Source organism: Colobus angolensis, unplaced genomic scaffold (assembly GCF_000951035.1).
Source record: "Colobus angolensis palliatus isolate OR3802 unplaced genomic scaffold, Cang.pa_1.0 Scaffold5, whole genome shotgun sequence".
Lineage (NCBI taxonomy): Eukaryota > Metazoa > Chordata > Mammalia > Primates > Cercopithecidae > Colobus > Colobus angolensis.
In genome coordinates, this window is record NW_012118487.1 from 876,821 (window position 1) to 896,703 (window position 19,883).

Here is a 19,883-nt window from a genome sequence, read left to right on the forward strand (position 1 = left end):
GGGCTCCGTGGGTGCCCGCCCGGTCCCCGGCTCGGGCTCCGGCGCTGCGGAAAACCGAGGAGTGCGCGACCTTGCGGAGGGTGGAGTGAGTCGGTCCTTCCGACTTGCGAAGTTCAGTACTGGCTAGTGGGGTGCCGGCGGCGGAGTGGGAGGTGGCGACCGCGCGGGGCCGGCCCGGAGCCATTGCTGGGGTGCGATCCTTTCTGGCTCGCCGCCTTCCCTCCGGGAGCTCGCCGCGTTGCGCCGGCCTCGCGGTCTCCTGGGGCATCCCGCCGTCTGCGAAAGACCCTGTCGCTGAGAAGTGCACGCGGGAGGCCCGCGCGGGGCTGCCGGTCTCTGGGTCCCTGGGTCCCTGGGTGTTTGCGCCCTGCAGGAGCGCTGCTTGGAGGTGTAGATGCAACCGGTGGACTGCGGAGTGAAGGGCTGCGAGGCTGCATTTCGGGGCTGAACATCTGCACAATGTGCGGTTTGTCTGTGTTTTCTGTCTTCTCTGGAGGAGGAACTTTTAAGATCTTTTTAAAAGAAAGAGGTTTTGGTCTTTCATTGCTTAAAAAAGAAAAAAAAAACCTCGGTGCTTTCTTTTACAGAGCCAACTTTCTGCTGTGTGTTAGATTTTTTTGTTCCCGCTGATGTGAATTGCAAGGCTTTGGAAACAAGGACGCAATTGTATGAGTTAGGAAAGTAAACTCATAAATATTTTCTATGCAGTTAAGTTTTTTTTTTTTTTTTCGTGTGTCTGAACTGTGGTTTCATTAAGTGGCTTTTGTTAAGCAATTCCCGGGTGCCTGATAGAGGCGATTTTTTTGAGTGGATATTAACAGTGATTATTAGTATGAGAAAAGACTGAAAAGAAAACGACCTTCAACTATTCACTTCTTTTTCAAAAGCAGATTCTTAATGCCTCTTATATTCAGATACAGGTTTCGATAGTGTAATTTGTGTGTGAGAACTAGGTAATAGAGATGTTTTTCACACTATTCTTAATGAATTTGGTTATGCTGTCAAACACATATAGTTGTTACAGGGACGTTTGAAAAGGTGTTTCTCCAGTTAATAGTTAATTGTGATATTTGTCTTTTTGTGTTAGGAAGACAGTTCTGATTCCACAATTAGAATTATTCCTTCGTATTTAAGATGTAAAAATACTTAAAACACTATGTAATTTTTTAAAACAACAATTGGTATAAGCCTTGAGTTATGCTAAACATGGCATTTAACAAGCATAAGGTAAAGTTTGATTTGAATGAAGTTTGCATTTGTATACCCATTTTTTGAAAAATGAACACCTTAAATGAGCCAAATTCTTTGGCACTCTGAAAAGAAGTGAGGTTGTTAGAGGACTTTATAAAATCATTTTGGGCCACCTGTATATTTATTTGTCTCTTAATTAGTCACTAGAAGTATCCCCGTTGGGTTCTTACCATGTTAGTAGATCGTTTAAATCCATGGTCCGGACAGGTGCCAAAAGAAAAATGTTTAAAAATTATGGCCAGGCACGGTGTCTCACTCCTGTAATCCCAGCACTTTGGGAGGTCGAGGCGGGAGGATCACCGGAGGTCGGGGGTTCGAGACCAGCCTGACCAACATGGAGAAACCCCTGTCTCTACTAAAAATACAAAATTAGCCCGGTGTGATGGTGCATGCCTGTAATCCCAGCTACTCGGGAGGCTGAGGCAGGAGAGTCGCTTGAACCCGGGAGGCGGAGGTTGCAGTGAGCAGAGATCTCACCATTGCAGTTCAGCCTGGGCAAATAATAAATAAATGAAAAGAAAAATCTTATGCACAAACTAATTCTGTTTTCATTCCCCTGATCATCCTCTACCTTTCCATTGCCTTTAGACTTTGCTTTGAGGTCCCTTTGAAGCAGTCATTTCTTTGAATGTTAGAGGTGGATAGGATCTTAGAGATTTGCGTTTTAACACTTTACCCACTTGCTTTCCACCCAAGTTTGGCTAATTTTACGTAGAATCAATAAGCCAAATCAACTTAGTACATTATTATTGCATTAAATTCTGTCTCAGTGGCATAATTTGTAGCCTAAAGGACCTGATTTAATAGCAGGGAGCCATAAGGCTAGATGTGCTGTTTAATCTTTATGAGTGGGGATTTGCAGTAGATAATTGTTCTTTTGACCAGATTATATAGAAGTTGAAGCCAACCTCTGTCTTTTGGTCTCACTTAATTGTTCAGTTTGCAAGGGCTCATTTATCCTTAGACACTGGAGAAGACTTTTTGAAATGAGTGATATATGTCAATTAAGATCAGGAAGTTGCCACTTTCTCTTATATCTGAGGGGAACTACTTTTCATTTCAAAAATATATTCTGATGAGGAATCCACATATTTCACTTTTTTAAGTTTTTAAAGTCATCTTTCTTTTACTGTAAGTCCCAGATTTAAATACGTTGCCTGAATTCTTGCTTAATCCCAAGGGTTCGTTATGGATGTGAAGATAAGTCTATAAAGTAAAAATAATAAAGTCTTCTGTACACTGCTTAGGAAAATTAGTCATGATTTAATCTGTATCCTTCATAGAATATTAAAGATAGAGCTTCGTGATAATCTGCAAAACAGACACTGATCTGACATTATCTATAGCCAATTTTGGGGCAGTATAAGATGGGTGGTGACCTCTTTCTGAGCTACTGGAAGTGAGTCCTCTACAGAACAGCCGTCTGCAGTGTTGTTACCGGCCTCGTGGTTGTGCCTGGATTTTCTGTTAATTTGAGAAGGATGGATGTTTTATTTTCCTATGTTATCCCTCTCTAGATCTCCTCCCCAACACAGTCCTGCCTCCCATTTCTCACTCTTAATGCTTCATTCATCTGTCCATTTACCAATCCAACAATAGTGGACCTCCTCTGTGTCAAATACTGAGCCAGACACAACATCTAGTGAACAAATCATGTTTCCTGCCCTCAAGCAGCTTGTAGTCTGATAAGGGAGAGGACAAGTACACAGTCTCTTATAGACCAGTGTGATAAGAGATCCATTCAGGTCAAGGTGGTCCACAGCAGCACCTCATTGAACTGGGGGATCTGGGGCAGGTGGATTTAGAATAATGTGAGTTCTGAGGGAAGTGTGATTCAGAGGGGAACAATTCAAGCAGAGGAAATGATGTGTGCAAAACAAGTTATAGAAAACATTGTGTGGCTTGTGGCGTGATGAGTGCAGAGAAATTCTGAACACCTCATCATACCATGTTATGTTAGGAAAAGGATTGGCTTCTTTTTTTTGTCTAGGTAGAACAGATAATCTTGACTATGACTTAAATAATCTTATTAAAAAAGAGATTATTCTTTTTATGAGGCAGAGGTTAAGGAGAGAGAAAAAGAAGGAAATGTTGAAGAGAAAGGTGAAAATAAATAAGCTGTATGTGAGAAGTAGAAGACGAAAAAAAAAAGATTGATGTTTGCATTACTTTCGGAAGGGAAGAGGTCAAGATGTTACATTAGTTTAGAGCCTTCACCACTAGGTGGTGTTATTGGCTCAAGACAGCTTGGTTACTGAACTTGTTGCAAGTCTGGGAAGTATCCCTTTTTGTTTTGAAATAAGAAGTAGTCTTGGGAAATTAGGAAATTAGGTAGATGTCAGATTATCAAAGGTCTGTAATGCAAGGTTAAAAAGAATATACTTAGCAGGCTAAGGGGAAATACTGAATATTTTCAAACTAAAGAATAATGTCACAAAGAAATTTGAATAGGTTCACTGAGATTGGGGGCAGAAAGCAGGAATACCAAAAGACTGTAGGAATACTCTGCATGAACAAAATACTCATTTGAACTGGGTGGCAGCAGCAGAAATGCAAAGGGAACCATTTTGAGAAATCGAGAAAGAAATGTCAAGTCTGGATAACTTTTAAGAAATGAAGGTTTGAGAGCCAGGAGGCTGTAAAGATTTTAGTCCATCCTTCAATTTCTTGAATAAATGGAGTTGAAAAGATTAAGCAAGTTCCTTGAATTCACCCAGTTGATTAGTGACAAAGCTGGAGCTAGGTTCCACATTTGATGTTCTCCCAATCCCTTCCTTTTTGTTTGGTTTGTTGGTTTGCAAACTTGGTTAATTTGGTAAGTGGCGAGACTGGAAAATACACTGGAAGAGCTGTTATTTTGCAATGGAGAATGGGTGAAAAGTCTGTATAGTTGTCCCTTGGTCTCTAAGGGAGATTTGGGATTTTATACCCAAATTTGAGGATGCTCAAGTCCCTTATATAAAATGGGGTACTATTTGTATTTTTACTGTTTTATTGTTTATTTTAAAGACTTTCTCAATCTGAGGTTGATTGGATCCATGGATGCAGAACTCCGCTATAGTGAAGGCCAATTGTATAACTTAGGTTTGATGGTATTTCAGGAGTGTTACAAGGCGTTTGAGAGAGATTAGAGCTGAGATTTTAGATTTGGTGCACTGACACTTCATGATTGGAGGCAGAGTGGATGAGATATTTAAGGGTGGTAATAAATGCGTGTGGAGGAAGAGTTGGAAGACAAGTTTGTAATGCTAGCGTTTTAGGTGAGTCAATGTAGAGTGTAAAAGAATATGGAAGAGAATCAGGAGAATGTTGTCATTCGTTTTTCATACCTTTGGATTGCCTCTTTGTTTTGGGGGACTCTGTGACTGTATGAAGGATCAGGAGTGTTGGGGAGGGGAGTGAGTAGTGTCAAAGGTGTCATGAAATCAAGGAGGATGAGCACTGAGAAAGGTCATTGGTTTGACATTAGCTTGTGATGCTGGAACAGCTGTTCTGCCAGGGTGGACCTGCAGGATCTCGGTGGAGCAGTGTTTAGCACTGAGGGAGTTCTAAGGAAGCCAGGGCGGTGCTGTGCAACTCCTTTTTTTGCGATCTTCGCCAGTGTAAAAAAAGAGAAGAATAAGAGTGTTTGTTTGAAAGAAGTGAAGATTTGAATGAAGTTTATTTATTTTATTTTTTTTGAGATGGAGTCTCTGTCACCCAGGCTGGAGTGCAATGGCGCGATCTCAGCTCACTGCAACCTCCGCCTCCTGGGTTCAAGCGATTCTCCTGCTTCAGCCTCCTGAATAGCTGGGACTACAGGTGCTGCCACCACGCCCGGCTAATTTTTGTATTTTTAGTAGAGATGGGGTTTCGCCAGGTTGGCCAGGATGGTCTCGATCTCTTGACCTCATGATCTGCCCACCTCAGCCTCCCCAAGTACTGGGATTACAGGCGTGAGCCACCGTGCCTGGCCAAGTTTATTTTTTAAGTAGGGGAAGAACCTGTGTGTGTGTATGGATTCTGCACAATGTGTCAGGAGTGGGAGGAGCTGTAAAAGAGGCAGGATTTTGTGGCATCAGAGTATCTGGTGCGTGGTCGTGCATGCCTGTAGTCCTAGCTACTCAGGAGGCTGAGGCATGAGAATCACTTGAACCTAGAAGACGGAGGTTGCAGTGAGCCAAGATTGTACCACTGTGCTCCAGTCTAGGTGACAGAACAAGACCGTCTCAAAACAAAACAAAACAAACTCATTTACAATTCGTAATCTCTTGACAACTTCATGTGTTTGCGGACCAGGCAGAGTGTCTCACGACTGTAATCCCAGCATTTTGGGAGGTCCAGGCAGGTGGATAAGTTGAGCTCAGGACTTCGAGACCAGCCTGGGCAATATGGTGAAACCCCATCTCTACAAAAATACAAAAAATTAGCTGGGCATGGTGGTACGCCCAGGTACCCGGGAGGCTGAGGTGGGAGGATCACTTGAGCGTGGGAGGTTGGTGCTGCAATGAGCTATGGATGGTGCCACTGCTCTCCAGCTGGGGAGACAGAGCAAGACTTTGTCTCGGGGGGAAAAAAAAGATGCTTGCAATTTAGAGATCTCTTAAAAATACTTTAAAAAGGTGACACTGAACTGAACTCAAAAGTTCCAAATTTTAATCATGAGTTAAATTCTCCTGACGCTTTCACTATGTTGATAGAAAATGAGAGTGGAGAAGAGCACAGTGAGAGAGAACACAAAGTTCTCAACTTAAAAAGTTTAATAATGTTTTCCTGTTCCATAAAGGGCTGGAATGACTACTTGTGTTTTTAGGAATTGTGGCCTCTCAGTAGTAAACGTGCAGCGTTGAACAGAATTGATGCACTGTGTGGTGCCGCGTCCCACCTAATGTCCTCTCTCTGTGGCGGGTGAAACCCTTCGAGGACTTGAGCTTGAGGTCGTCTAAACACTTGCATATTTGCAGTTCTGTTTTCAGCACAGGGGCTGTGTTTTGTTTTGTGAAGAATGTGCAGTCACAGTAATGGATTGAAGCATTTTACATGAAGGTCTCCCTAATGAAGAAATATGAAGATACTAATATCTGGTTTTTACTGGAAAAGTTATTTTTCTCCCGTATGTATAGATTTTCAGAGATCTATGCTAAAGATATTTAAGCTTTGGACCGGGAGCCCTTCTCCCTCAAGGCTGAACTAAGTAAACACTCTCTGTTTTTGCTTTGGAAAATGCATTTTAGAAATCCCAAATTACAGTGAGTTTAAGTAGTGTGATCACCTTCTAAATATCAAAGTATAGCCCTTGGCTCAGATGGTCTTTGGAGTTTAATTTCCATAAGCAAGGAGTCTAGGTGGTAAGGTCCTTTTTAGATGAAATGGTGTTTGAGTCTTTTTTCTGTTTGTTTTGCGTAAGAGCCACCCACAGACCTTGTTTTGATCACGGTGGCTTTTATAGTGAAACCTGCGTTCGTGGTTCGGTTACATTATTGCAGGGTTAAGAATATCTCCCAAAAAGTGTATTTTTTCATTTAATAATTTATTCTAATCACAATAGCATTCTGTTAGTCAAGTTTGCGGAGTACATTCAGGGCTTTCAAAGGTCTCAGTTACGAATGTGGTCCACAAGTCCGTCCCAGCTGTATTGTGTCCCATGAGAACTGGTGAGTAGGATATGGAAGGTAATTGGGTGTTTGGTAACCCGGCTGGGGATGAGTGGGTGGTGGCGGGGGCTGTGGTGGGACTGAGTACCTGAGACACCACGGGGACAACCTGATGTGTTGGGCATGGTCCATGTGTCTTGGGGGACAGAAGAGTGCCAGAGCCTTCTGGCAGGGTGGATGAGGGGGAACAGCCTGGCGCATTTGCGAGTGTTTTTTTTTTTTTTTTTTTTGAGATAGAGTCTTGCTCTGTCACCCAGGCTGGATTGCAATGATGTGATCTCGGCTCACTGCAACCTCCGCCTCCCGTGTTCAAGCAATTCTCCTGCCTCTGCCTCCCAAGTAGCTGGGACCACAGGTGCGCACCACCACACCCAGCTAAATTTTGTATTTTTAGTAGAGACAGGGTTTCACCATGTTGGCCAGGATGGTCTCGATCTCTTGACCTTGTGATCCGCCCACCTTAGCCTCCCAAAGTGCTGGGATCACAGGCGTGAGCCCCCTGCTGGATTAGTGAGTATTTATGGCTTGTCTCCAAGTTGTAATGTTAGGCTTCAGCTGCACAAAAATCTTTATTTACTCACGGTTTCTTATCACACCACTGTGTTGTGGTTCGCTTTCCTCCCTCAGTGGCCACCATCTCCTCTTGGGCCTCCCACTTGGGCCCTTCAAATCTTGGGGCTCTGCTCTTGGATTTTTTTTTCTTCCGCCTGCGCTCTCCCTTGGTGATGTCATTCAGTTCTGTGGTTTTAAATACCATCTTTCATATTCTGAGAACTCTCAAATTTCTGTCTGCGGACTGGAGTCTCCCACTTATCTGCTGCCCACTCACAGTCTTTTTATTTTTATTTTTTATTTTTGAGATGGAGTCTTGCTTTATGGCCCAGGCTGGAGTGCAGTGGCGCCATCTCGGCTCACTGCAAGCTCTGCCTCCCGGGTTCCCGCCATTCTCCTGCCTCAGCCTCCCGAGTAGCTGGGACTACAGGTGTCTGCTACCACGCCCGGCTAATTTTTTGCGTTTTTCGTAGAGATGGGGTTTCACTGTGTTAGCCAGGATGGTCTCGATCTCCTGACCTCGTGATCTGCCTGCCTGGGCCTCCCAAAGTGCTGGAATTGTAGGCGTGAGCCACCGCGCCCGGCCCACTCACATTCTTTACTTGGATAGCCAGTGGCCGTTCCCATCTTACCCTGTCCAAAACTGACCCCCCAATCTGCTCCCCAAGGATTCTGCTCCTTCTGTCTCCCTCTTGGTTCCTGGCCCACTTGTTCTCTACGCTCAGCACTTTGGCATCCTCTGTGGTACTGCTGACTCCTCCTTTGCCTTCCTCTCTCCATTCCAGTGCATCAGGAAACCCTGAAATAGATTCAGAGTCTGCCCCCTACCCCTGTTGTGCCCTAACCCGCAGGCCCTCTGCCTGTGTTGTTGCTGCAGCCTCCGACTGCTCTGGTCGCGCTCCAGCTTCTGCTGGCTGCCTCACAGGCTTTTCCGTTTTACTTAGACCATGGCACTCCTCTGTTCAGAATCATCTGGGGGGCTTCTCATTTGATTTACACTGAACTCTAAAGTCCTGAAAATCGTCCTTTATCCATGAGTCCATACTGATCTTTGTTTATCGAGACGGAGTCTCGCTCTGTCGCCCAGGCTGGAGTGCAGTGGCGCGGTCTCGGCTCACTGCAGGCTCGCCTCCCGGGTTCACGCCATTCTCCTGCCTCAGCCTCCCGAGTGGCTGGGACTACAGGCGCCGCCACCTGGCCCGGCTAGTTTTTTGTATTTTTAATAGAGACGGGGTTTCCTTGTGTTAGCCAGGATGGTCTTAATCTCCTGACCTCGTGATCTGCCTGTCTTGGCCTCCTGAAGTGCTGGGATTACAGGCGTGAGTCACTGCGCTCGGCCAATACTTACTGATCTTAAGAAAAAAAACAAAGATTCAGGCTGGGTGCAGTGGCTCACACCTGTAATCCTAGCAGTTTGGGAGGATGAGTCGGGCAAATCGCTTGAGCCTTGGTGTTTGAGACCAGCCTGGGCAACATGGTGAAACCCCGTCTCTACAAAAAATACCACGCTTGGTGGTAGTCCCTGAGTATCTAAAATTCTGTCAGTCTAAATCGACAGACACACCTATATAGTCGCAGCTGCTCAGGAGACTGAGACTGGGGCCCAACAAGCTTAAGGCTTCAGTGAGCCGAGATCGTGCCACTGTGCCCCAGCCTGGGCGAGAGAGCCAGACCCTGAAAAAGAAAGAACAATTGAATCAATAAATAGGGGAAGATAGACAAATCAGTTTCATAGAAGAGTTACTAAATAGTTTGGGTAGCAAAACTCGCCACCTCTTAAGCGTGGGCTGCATGTGGTGATTTCCCTCCAAATCATACAGTATAGGAATGGGTGAAAGTCACCTGACTGAAGCACCTGGCAGACACTACCTCAGTCACGTGATCAGGGGCAGTGTCCACATTGACACATCGGGTTGATTTTACCCCTTGCTACGGTGTGATGGAAATGACACTCTACCTCTGTGGCTTTCCTCCCCAAAACCTAACCCCAGTCTAATCACGAGCAAAACATCAGATTCCAGTTGAGGGACATCCTACAAAATACCTGACTAGTACTTCTCGAAACTGTCCAGATCATTAAAAGCGAGGAAAATCTGAGAAACGTACATTCCAGAGGAGCCTTAGGAGACATGACAGCTAAATGTAAGGTGGAGTCTTGGAAGGGATTCTGGGATGGAGAGAAGGTCTTGGGTGAAATCTGAGCAAATCTGAGTGAAGTACGGACTGCAGTTAGTGACGACGTCTCAGTACTGGTTCATGAGTTGTATGCAGTATAATGTAGTCATGCAAGATGTCAACGGTAGGGGAAGCTCTCTCTGCAACTTTTCTGTAAATCTGAAAGCATTCTAAAATAAGGTTTATTTATTTTTTTTTAAAGAAAGCCCTCTTTCATGATAGGTTCTCTCCCAGGATGTGCTCCAGCCTTACTGCTGTCCCTCAGTCACTGTGCCCCAGCCATGTGGTCCCTTTTTTGCTTCCCTGATCTAGTGCTTCTCCGCCGGTGTGACTTTCTGCCCTAGAGGATGTTTGGCAATGTCTTGAGATAGAGATATTTTTAGTCATCACAGCTGGGTGATGAGGCAGATGCCACAGGCTTCTAACTGGTGGGGACCAGGAATAATACTGAACACTCTCCATTGCTCCAAAGAATCTAAGAGTTGCCCAGCACGTCACTAGTGTGAGCCCTGGCCCTTTGGTTTTAGGGTTCCAACCTCTTTTCCTTCAGGTTCCGGACCGTGGTCTTTCTTTGCCCTGCTTTAGTTTTCTCCTTAGCACGCACTTACGGGCATCGGATATACTCTGTTTACTTGTCTGTCTGTCTGTCTCTTGCCAGGAAGTGTGTCTTCCGTCAGGACTTGTTGGGAATTTGGTTCACGTTTGAACCCCCAGAATCTCGAACTCACCTGAGGTCTAGTATGCACTCATTAAACATGTGTAAAAGGAATTAAATAATTAACGGAAGGGGTGAATGGATGATAAAGATAACACATACTCGTCTAAAAAGTCCATGGGAGAGACAAATGCCACCGTAATCACTTCCTCAGCTGCCTGTTTCTCTGCCGGTTCTCTAGAAGTTACCGCTCTGAACAGCTGCTTGTCTGCCTAGACTTTTCTGTCCATTTTAAACTGTATCCGTGGGTACATTTTATCTGCGCCCCCTTCTCCTCTTTTTTAAACAAATACACATAGGATCAGCTTAGTTTTTCCAGTTAATATAGCTAGACATATGTCAACATACAGAGTGCTATCCTACCTTTTTAATGGCTGCACGATAACTTTGTATGTAGAATTAAGCAAAACTACTTCAAGTACTTGCAATAGAATCCTAGTATAATACTTTGTTGTACAGTGGATGATGGTAAAAATATCCTAAAATATAATGTGTCTCCTGAAACAAAAGACACTGCTTGCTAAACATCATCCAAGTGTTTTTGGTTTTGTTTTTTTTTTTTTTTGAGACAGAGTTTAGCTCTGTTGCCCAGCCTGGAGTGCAATGGCGCCGTCTTGGCTCACTGCAGCCTCTGCCTCCTGGGTTCAAGTGATTCTGCTGCCTCGGCCTCTGGAGTAGCTGAGGTTACAGGCATGCACCACCACATCCTGCTAATGTTTGTATTTTTAGTAGAGACAGGGTTTCACCATGTTGGCCAGGCTGATCTTGAACTTCCTGAGCTCAGGGGATCCACCTGCCTTGGCCTCCCAAAGTGCTGGGATTACAGGTGTGAGCCACCACACCCAGCCTCATTATGTGTGTTTTTATTTCTAGTTTGTAAATCCCTTGGGATTGGGATCTTTGTCTTTTATTCTTTAACACCATGCAGGGTTCTGTCTAATAAAAGGTCCTCCATACCTCTAGGTTGAATTGAACTTTTCATTTGTTTTGATAAAATTACAAGATTATTTTATAATATTCAGATTTCCCTGAGTATTAGAACTGTTGACTAAATGGAGATACTTAAAGAGATAGTTTTGGGAGAAAATTGTTTTCTTATTTTGTTTAAATGATAATTGTTCTCCTGGAAGCCAAAAATCTGTCTAATTTCTGACTTTCTCTGGAGAGGAGAAGGCTTCATAGCGAAAGAACAAGTTAGGGTGGCCAACTTGAACGTGATTCAATATCAATTAAGCTTTAATTGCTTTAAGCACATCAGGTCTTTTCTTCCCCCTAAGGCAAGGACTTACGGGGCAGAGTTGGCAGTAGCTAAGTTAAGATACTATAAATTAATGTTATTGTACCAGTTTCAACTGGGCTGTCAAACTCACCCTCCAGTTTGCTATTCATTTACCTCTGGTGGCATTCACATTTTGTGAATATTAGTTTGAGGGTAACTTTGCAAGATCACAGTGCTGTCCTCTACCAGCCGTGCTGGGGCGTTTAGCGAAGCTGCATTGATTTACAAGATGAATTTGTTGGCAAAAGGGAACAGTTGATCTGAAAATAACTGTCCTGCTTCCCTGGCCAGACCTCAGCCCAGTGGACTTCGCCCACCTTCCCATTTGCCATTTGTTAAAGGCAACGTTTTCTTCATTTCTTCAGTTTCCCTCTTTCCTCCCCCAGTCACCCAGGGACTCTCCTGCAGGGTATGCCACCGTGTATTAATACATTGATTTGACCCTTTATGTGTGTTAGCTTAGAAGATTTAGCTTTTGTGTGTGTGTGTGTCGTCTTCTCATGGAGGGGCCTGGGGAGACAGATTGTTCGGTGCCCTGAAGATAGGAGGCATTCCGTGAACAACTGGTTGTTGACAGCAGTGGTGATAAAACATTGATATAGTTGGTAAGATTTGCTTCACTAAGTTAGAGAGGAAAAGCGCTGCTTGACATCAAACTGCTGAATTCTGGTTTTTCTTTTGTAAATTGCCTTTCTTTGGGGCTTATGTTGGTGTTAAGTATCAGACTTGATGATATAATTGCTTTAATACCTTTAAGTAGTTATATAGAGCTGAATGAGACAGTAAACCCTACGTTATGTAGGGAGTGAACTTAACCATTCTTATACAGAAATAACATAATTTCAGGATAAATTTTGAAAGGAGATTACAAGCTGTTGTTATGGGGCGCCATGTAAAAGCACTACTGGTTTTTGTTTTTTCTGAATTAGTTGTCAGAAGCTTTGCATTCTCACAATACTGTAGGGGCATTAAGTTTGCCAACTTTTGATCATTTAATTCGTTGTATACAAGTAAATGTGAACAATGTTCATTACTTTTTAATGGTTGCTTATATTTGTCTTAACCATTTAAATATAAAAATGTAACTTGATTGTTACAGTTAGTAGTCTTTCATTTGATACTCATGAAGATTTTTGAGTTGTTTAATATGAAAGATAGACCTTGTCATTCAAAAATGAAAAGGAAGTTTTTGTTAAGTTTAGTAATTCTAGATATGTTACAAGAATGTTGATACTTATATTGGAAAACATGAAAAAAACTCAAACCGTTGCATTTATTTATATTCCATGTGTATGGAAAATATTTGTTTAAATGAGAGGTTTAAAACAATTACACACTTTCGCTTGTTTTATTCCCCACGGTGACGATTCTGATTTCTTCTGTTTCAGATTCCTGAGAGTTAAGCAATGGGGAGACATTCGGCCTTGCTTCTGCTTCTGCTCCTCCTCCTCCAACATTTTGGAGACAGTGATGGCAGCCAAAGACTTGAACAGACTCCTCTACAGTTTACACATCTCCAGTACAACGTCACCGTGCATGAGAACTCTGCAGCTAAGACTTACGTGGGGCATCCTGTCAAGATGGGTATTTACATTACACATCCATCGTGGGAAGTAAGGTACAAAATTGTCTCCGGAGACAGTGAAAACCTGTTCAAAGCTGAAGAGTACATTCTCGGAGACTTTTGCTTTCTAAGAATAAGGACCAAAGGAGGAAATACAGCTATTCTTAATAGAGAAGTGAAAGACCACTACACATTGATAGTGAAAGCAGTTGAAAAAAATACTAATATGGAGGCGCGAACAAAGGTCAGGGTGCAGGTGCTGGATACAAATGACTTGAGACCATTATTCTCACCCACCTCATACAGCGTTTCTTTACCTGAAAACACAGCCATAAGGACCAGTATTGCAAGAGTCAGCGCCACAGACGCAGACATAGGAACCAATGGGGAATTTTACTACAGCTTTAAAGATCGAACAGATATGTTTGCTATTCACCCAACCAGTGGTGTGATAGTGTTAACTGGTAGACTTGATTACCTAGAGACCAAGCTGTATGAGATGGAAATCCTCGCTGTGGACCGTGGAATGAAATTGTATGGGAGCAGTGGCATCAGCAGCATGGCCAGGCTGACGGTGCACATCGAACAAGCCAACGAATGTGCTCCTGTGATAACAGCAGTGACGTTGTCACCGTCAGAGCTGGACAGGGACCCAACATACGCCATTGTGACAGTGGATGACTGTGATCAGGGGGCCAATGGTGAAATAGCGTCTTTAAGCATCGTGGCAGGCGACCTTCTCCAGCAGTTCAGAACCGTGAGGTCCTTTCCAGGGAGTAAGGAGTATAAAGTCAAAGCCATCAGTGGCGTTGATTGGGACAGTCATCCTTTCGGCTACAATCTCACACTACAGGCTAAAGATAAAGGAACTCCGCCCCAGTTCTCTTCTGTTAAAGTAATTCACGTGACTTCTCCGCAGTTCAAAGCCGGGCCAGTCAAGTTTGAAAAGGATGTTTACAGAGCAGAAATAAGTGAATTTGCTCCTCCTAACACTCCTGTGGTCATGGTAAAGGCCATTCCTGGTTATTCCCATTTGAGGTATGTTTTTAAAAGTACACCCGGAAAAGCTAAATTCAGTTTAAATTACAACACTGGTCTCATTTCTATTTTAGAACCAGTTAAAAAACAGCAGGCAGCCCATTTTGAACTCGAAGTAACAACAAGTGACAGAAAAGCCTCCACCAAGGTCTTGGTGAAAGTCTTAGGTGCAAATAGCAATCCGCCTGAATTTACCCAGACAGCATACAAAGCTGCTTTTGATGAGAACGTGCCCATCGGTACTACTGTCATGAGCCTGAGCGCCGTAGACCCTGATGAGGGTGAGAATGGATACGTGACATACAGTATCACAAATTTAAATCATGTGCCGTTTGTGATTGACCATTTCACTGGTGCTGTGAGTACGTCAGAAAACCTGGACTACGAACTGATGCCTCGGGTTTATACTCTGAGGATTCGTGCATCAGACTGGGGCTTGCCGTACCGCCGGGAGGCCGAAGTCCTTGCTACAATTACTCTCAATAACTTGAATGACAACACACCTTTGTTTGAGAAAATAAATTGTGAAGGGACAATTCCCCGAGAACTAGGCGTGGGAGAGCAAATAACTACTGTTTCTGCTATTGATGCAGATGAACTTCAGCTGGTGCAGTATCAGATTGAAGCTGGAAATGAACTGGATTTGTTTAGTTTAAACCCCAACTCTGGGGTATTGTCATTGAAGCAATCGCTCATGGATGGCTTAGGTGCAAAGGTGTCTTTTCACAGTCTGAGAATCACAGCTACGGATGGAGAAAATTTTGCCACACCGTTATACATCAACATCACAGTGGCTGCCAGTCGCAAGCTGGTAAACTTGCACTGTGAAGAGACTGGTGTTGCCAAAATGCTGGCGGAGAAACTCCTGCAGGCAAATAAATTACACAACCAGGGAGACGTGGAGGATATTTTCTTCGATTCTCACTCTGTCAATGCTCACGTCCCACAGTTCAGAAGCACTCTTCCGACTGGTATTCAAGTAAAGGAAAACCAGCCTGTGGGGTCCAGTGTAATGTTCCTGAATTCCACTGACCTTGACACTGGCTTCAATGGAAAACTGGTCTATGCTGTTTCTGGAGGAAATGAGGATAGCTGCTTCATGGTTGACATGGAAACAGGAATGCTGAAAATTTTCTCTCCTCTTGACCGTGAAACAACGGACAGGTACACCCTGAATATTACTGTCTATGACCTTGGGATACCCCAGAAGGCTGCGTGGCGTCTTCTAGACGTTGTGGTTGTCGATGCCAATGATAATCCACCCGAGTTTTTACAGGAGAGCTATTTTGTGGAAGTGAGTGAAGACAAGGAGGTACATAGTGAAATCATCCAGGTTGAAGCCACAGATCAAGACCTAGGGCCCAATGGACACGTGACGTACTCAATTCTTACAGACACAGATAGGTTTTCAATTGACAGCGCGACGGGTGTTGTTAAAATCGCGCACCCTCTGGATCGAGAACTGCAGCATGAGCACTACTTAAAGATTGAAGCCAGGGACCACGCCAGAGAAGAGCCCCAGCTGTTCTCCACGGCGGTTTTGAAAGTGTCACTAGAAGATGTGAATGACAACCCCCCTAAATTTATTCCACCTAATTATCGTGTGAAAGTCCGAGAGGATCTTCCAGAAGGAACCGTCGTCATGTGGTTAGAAGCCCACGATCCTGATTTAGGTCCGTCTGGTCAAGTGAGATACAGCCTTGTGGACCACGGAGAAGGAAACTTTGATGTGGATAGACTCAGTGGAGCAGTTAGAATCGTCCAGCAGTTGGATTTTGAAAAGAAGCAAGCGTATAATCTCACTGTGAGGGCCAAAGACAAGGGGAAGCCAGTTTCTCTGTCTTCTGCTTGCTATGTTGAAGTTGAGGTGGTTGATGTGAACGAGAACTTGCACCCACCGGTGTTTTCCAGCTTTGTGGAAAAGGGGGCGGTGAAGGAAGACACACCTATTGGTTCATTGGTAATGACAGTGTCGGCTCGTGATGAGGACTCCGGAAGAGATGGGGAGATCCGATACTCCATTAGAGATGGCTCTGGCATTGGTGTTTTCAAAATAGGTGAAGAGACAGGTAAATATGTTTTCGTTGCTCTCATTTGATACCCTCTTCCATGTTTTTTTTTTTCTTTAACCATCTGCCCTGTGACAGCTTCTTCACAATTCCCGGTTGCTCTTTGGGCTTGGTGTAGACGTGCATGTGAATATTTTTTTGGCCAGGCTGCTGTATGTAGGTGTGTTTATTCGTCGTAAGCCATGAAGATGGAAACAAAAGGGCCTGAATGATTTAAGTGGCGTAAAGTGAGTGAAAGACCAGGGGTACGTTGAAATTGTTACCACTGATACTGATCTCCAACTTTGTACTCTATTGTCAAAAGCATCATTATGGTTTTGTTCTAACTTTGAGAAGCCTTTCCAACTTTTTTCAGTCAGTGTATTTGCAGGCTCATACTTAGAAAAACTGTTACTATCATCTGGCATGCCATTCAGAGGTTGTTGCGTACCTGCAGAGTTATCCAGTGCATGCAGAGATTATGTGCCAAAACTGCTCTAATGTGGTCTTCACTTAGTACCTCGTCTAGATTTTGGTTGAGAGGCAGAGGCAGGATAGTGGCGCGTTGAACTGAAAAGACCTGGCTTGGAATCCTGGCTCTTCTAGTTGATCATTGGTGATCTTGGACAAGCAAATTACTTCTTAGAACTAACTTTTTCCTCTCCTATATGGGGACACTTAGAATTACTAGAAGGTTTAAGTGAGGGTAGAGTGAAATAACTCGGGAAAACTCCTGGCGTGTGGTAGGTTTATTCATGGTAGCGGTGCTTTGTTGTCATTCTGAAACCAGGACCTCCAAGCAGTTCAAGCTCGGATGTGCCTGCGCTGCACTTTGTACATACCTCGGTCTTACTGCACAGATATTGTAGTTATGTGTCAATATGTCCTGATGGAGTGTGAGCCTTTCAGGGCAGGCTTTTAGCCCCTGCATCGTCTGTCTTTAGCACCTAGCAAAAAGCGCCTGGCACATAAAAGCTGTTCAATCAGTGTTAAAAGACTACGTGAGTAAATGAATGAATATGTTGGCTTTTCATGTCCTGCCCTCTGAGAATGATAGTGGAAATAGAAAAGGGGTGATCAAAGCACTCATCAGCAATAGGTGGGGGGCTCAATTTGTTTACTGATCTCATCCATGTGTACTTTATAAATCTGTGCATTTTAAAAGGGACCTTTTAAAAATTACCTTTAAACTTTATATATTCAGTAATACCACACACACAAAAACCCAAAAAAGTCTTCAATCAACACCCACCCTGGGATCCATGCCCACATATAATAGGTGTGTAGCACATGAAAAATGTAACTACTGTTTAGAAATATGTTATTTTGGGCTGGGTGCGATGGCTCACGCCTGTAATTGCAGCACTTTGGGAAGCGCAGGTGGGAGGACTGCTTGAGGCCAGGAGTTCAAGACCAGCCTGGGTAACAGCAAAACCTCATTTCTACCAAAAGAAAAAAAAGCTGGGCTGGTGGTACACCTGTAGTCCCAGCTACTTGGGAGGCTAAGGTGGGAGGATGACTTGAGTCCAGGAGGTCGAGGCTGGAGTGAACTGTGATTGTGCCACTGCACTTTAGCCTGGGCATCAGAACCAGACTCTGTCTCAAAAAAAAAAAAAAAAAAAAACAAAAAACAAAACACGTTATTTTGGAAGTTGTAATATATTTTTGTGCTTCTGTTAATGCAAGGAGTTCTTTCTCTGTTGGCTATATCCCACTAGCCCATGGCCTGTGTTTTAGGTCTACAGACTAGATATCAGTATCCAAAGTACCTATAATTAGTTTGTTTCAAGACAAAATAGCATAATCAACAGCATTTGATAATCCTCTGAAGAGTAAAATGTCTTATCATTTTATCTGTCAAATATAAGTTAGAATTTTTAGATACAGTTTCAACGTAGGAAAATACCCCAAATTTAATAACCGATGCTGAATCAAACTGTTTTTGTAAAATTTTTGAAGAGCAGTTATTTCTACTTTCTTTTTCTTCTCCAAAGTAGGTTTCAAAAGCCTATAAAGAACTGTTAAAAGTTAAAGTTGAGACAGAAAATGGAACCAAAACCTTAATTTAAATTCTCTTCATGATTTTAGATGAACACTGGCTTTTGGGTTTTTTCTTTCAAATGAGGAGTATTTTTATTGTTGCTTTTTAAGGAATCATTTGGAAACTAGTGTTTTTCACCTATACATTTAAGACAGTGGGATATTTTTACTACCATAAAAAAAAAAAAATAGGGAAACAGCCAAACGAGGTGGTGTCCCAAAATAGATTTATGGCATTTTCCAGAAAGGGTAGTGCCAGACTTTTCCAGTAGTAATTTAGTGGGAGGGCAGGAGGTGTTGGGATTATGGCAGTGGGGTTGGTAAGTATATAAGACACTGTTACACATTTGTGTAAATACTGAGATTTAAAGGCGAGAGAGAAGCTGGAAATTTGTAGGTCATTTATTCTGTGGTTCTTGCTTTACAGAGAAAATAAGTAGCGTACAGTAGACTTATGTTTATATGCTTTTGGAAATGAATAAAAGTGATAGAATAATATTTACACATTGGACCTTGTATTCATTACAAGATATATTTTTTGGCAGAAGAATTATCAGCCCAAGTTATTTCATCAGAGATTCCTGGCAGGACCATTGGTATCACAGTGTAGAAACTTCTTGAGGAAAAATCAGTATGTTTTGTTGGCTAAAATTAGGCATGCTAATTATTCACTTAGAGTGTGTCTTAACTAATTTCTAGGGCACGACGAAAGTGCGGAAAGCTGCACGTCAGGTGAAGAAATGGAGGGGCGGTTGAGAAACAACTGTTGGGGTCGCCGGAGACTGCACTACAGCTCAGTGTGCATGGGCGTGCGCCCGGCCCAGGCCAGGCTGGTGCTTGCTGGAACCTCACACCCTGCCCATTGCCCACTTCTGCCAGGGTCTTACTTTGCCTAATTGGTGCATTTAATATTGCGCTAATTAATATGAGCCTGTGCAGGAGTGCTGTGGCTCTGGGAACCAACAACCTGTCCACGTAACTCTTCGCTTCTTGCCTTTGTCTTAACTTAAAGCTATAGTGCTGGTTGAGAATTATAACCAAATTTTTGTCATGTTTTACCTATTTCAACCTAGTCAAATATGTGTATCGTTTATATACTTCTCACAGCACAGAGAAGCTATCCAGCAAGCTGAATGAAGTTCTATTTTAAGATCTTTCCTCTTCTTCTCTTTAAATCTGCTTAAATTGGAAACCTCTTCTGAAAAGTAGTTTTCTGTTTTTTGTAGAAGTAGAAATTCTATGGACTACCTAAAAATCTGTTCCCAAATGGGCAGTCCTGTTAGCTCTGTGTTTTGTACATGTTTTGCAAATGGCTTTGCAGCGAGAGAAGGCGTCATGGCAGAGTGGGGATGGCGGGCGCAGACTCCCGCAGGCCTTGCGGCATCATCTGCCCTTCCTGGAGAGGCCTCTGGATGTTGGTGAGCTGTTCTGACAGATCCATGCCACGTGACTGCCCTTCCATGTGAGGTTTGGAAGGGGAGAGTGCCATGTGAAAAATTATTTGGGGCCGGGCGCGGTGGCTCAAGCCTGTAATCCCAGCACTTTGGGAGGCCGAGACGGGCAGATCACGAGGTCAGGAGATGGAGAC

General features: G+C 43.5%; 1 protein-coding gene across 1 annotated transcript in view; it reads left to right on the forward strand.

Moving 5' to 3' along the window:
• The window catches only part of FAT1 (FAT atypical cadherin 1), a 140,043-nt gene that overhangs the window by 3,170 nt on the left and 116,990 nt on the right, over positions 1–19,883 (forward strand). Inside the window, exon 2 of the mRNA XM_011959511.1 lies at positions 12,994–16,276. Within this exon, the coding sequence (XP_011814901.1) occupies positions 13,012–16,276 (3,265 nt within the window). The 5' untranslated portion in view covers positions 12,994–13,011. The remainder of the gene's footprint in view (positions 1–12,993; positions 16,277–19,883) is intronic.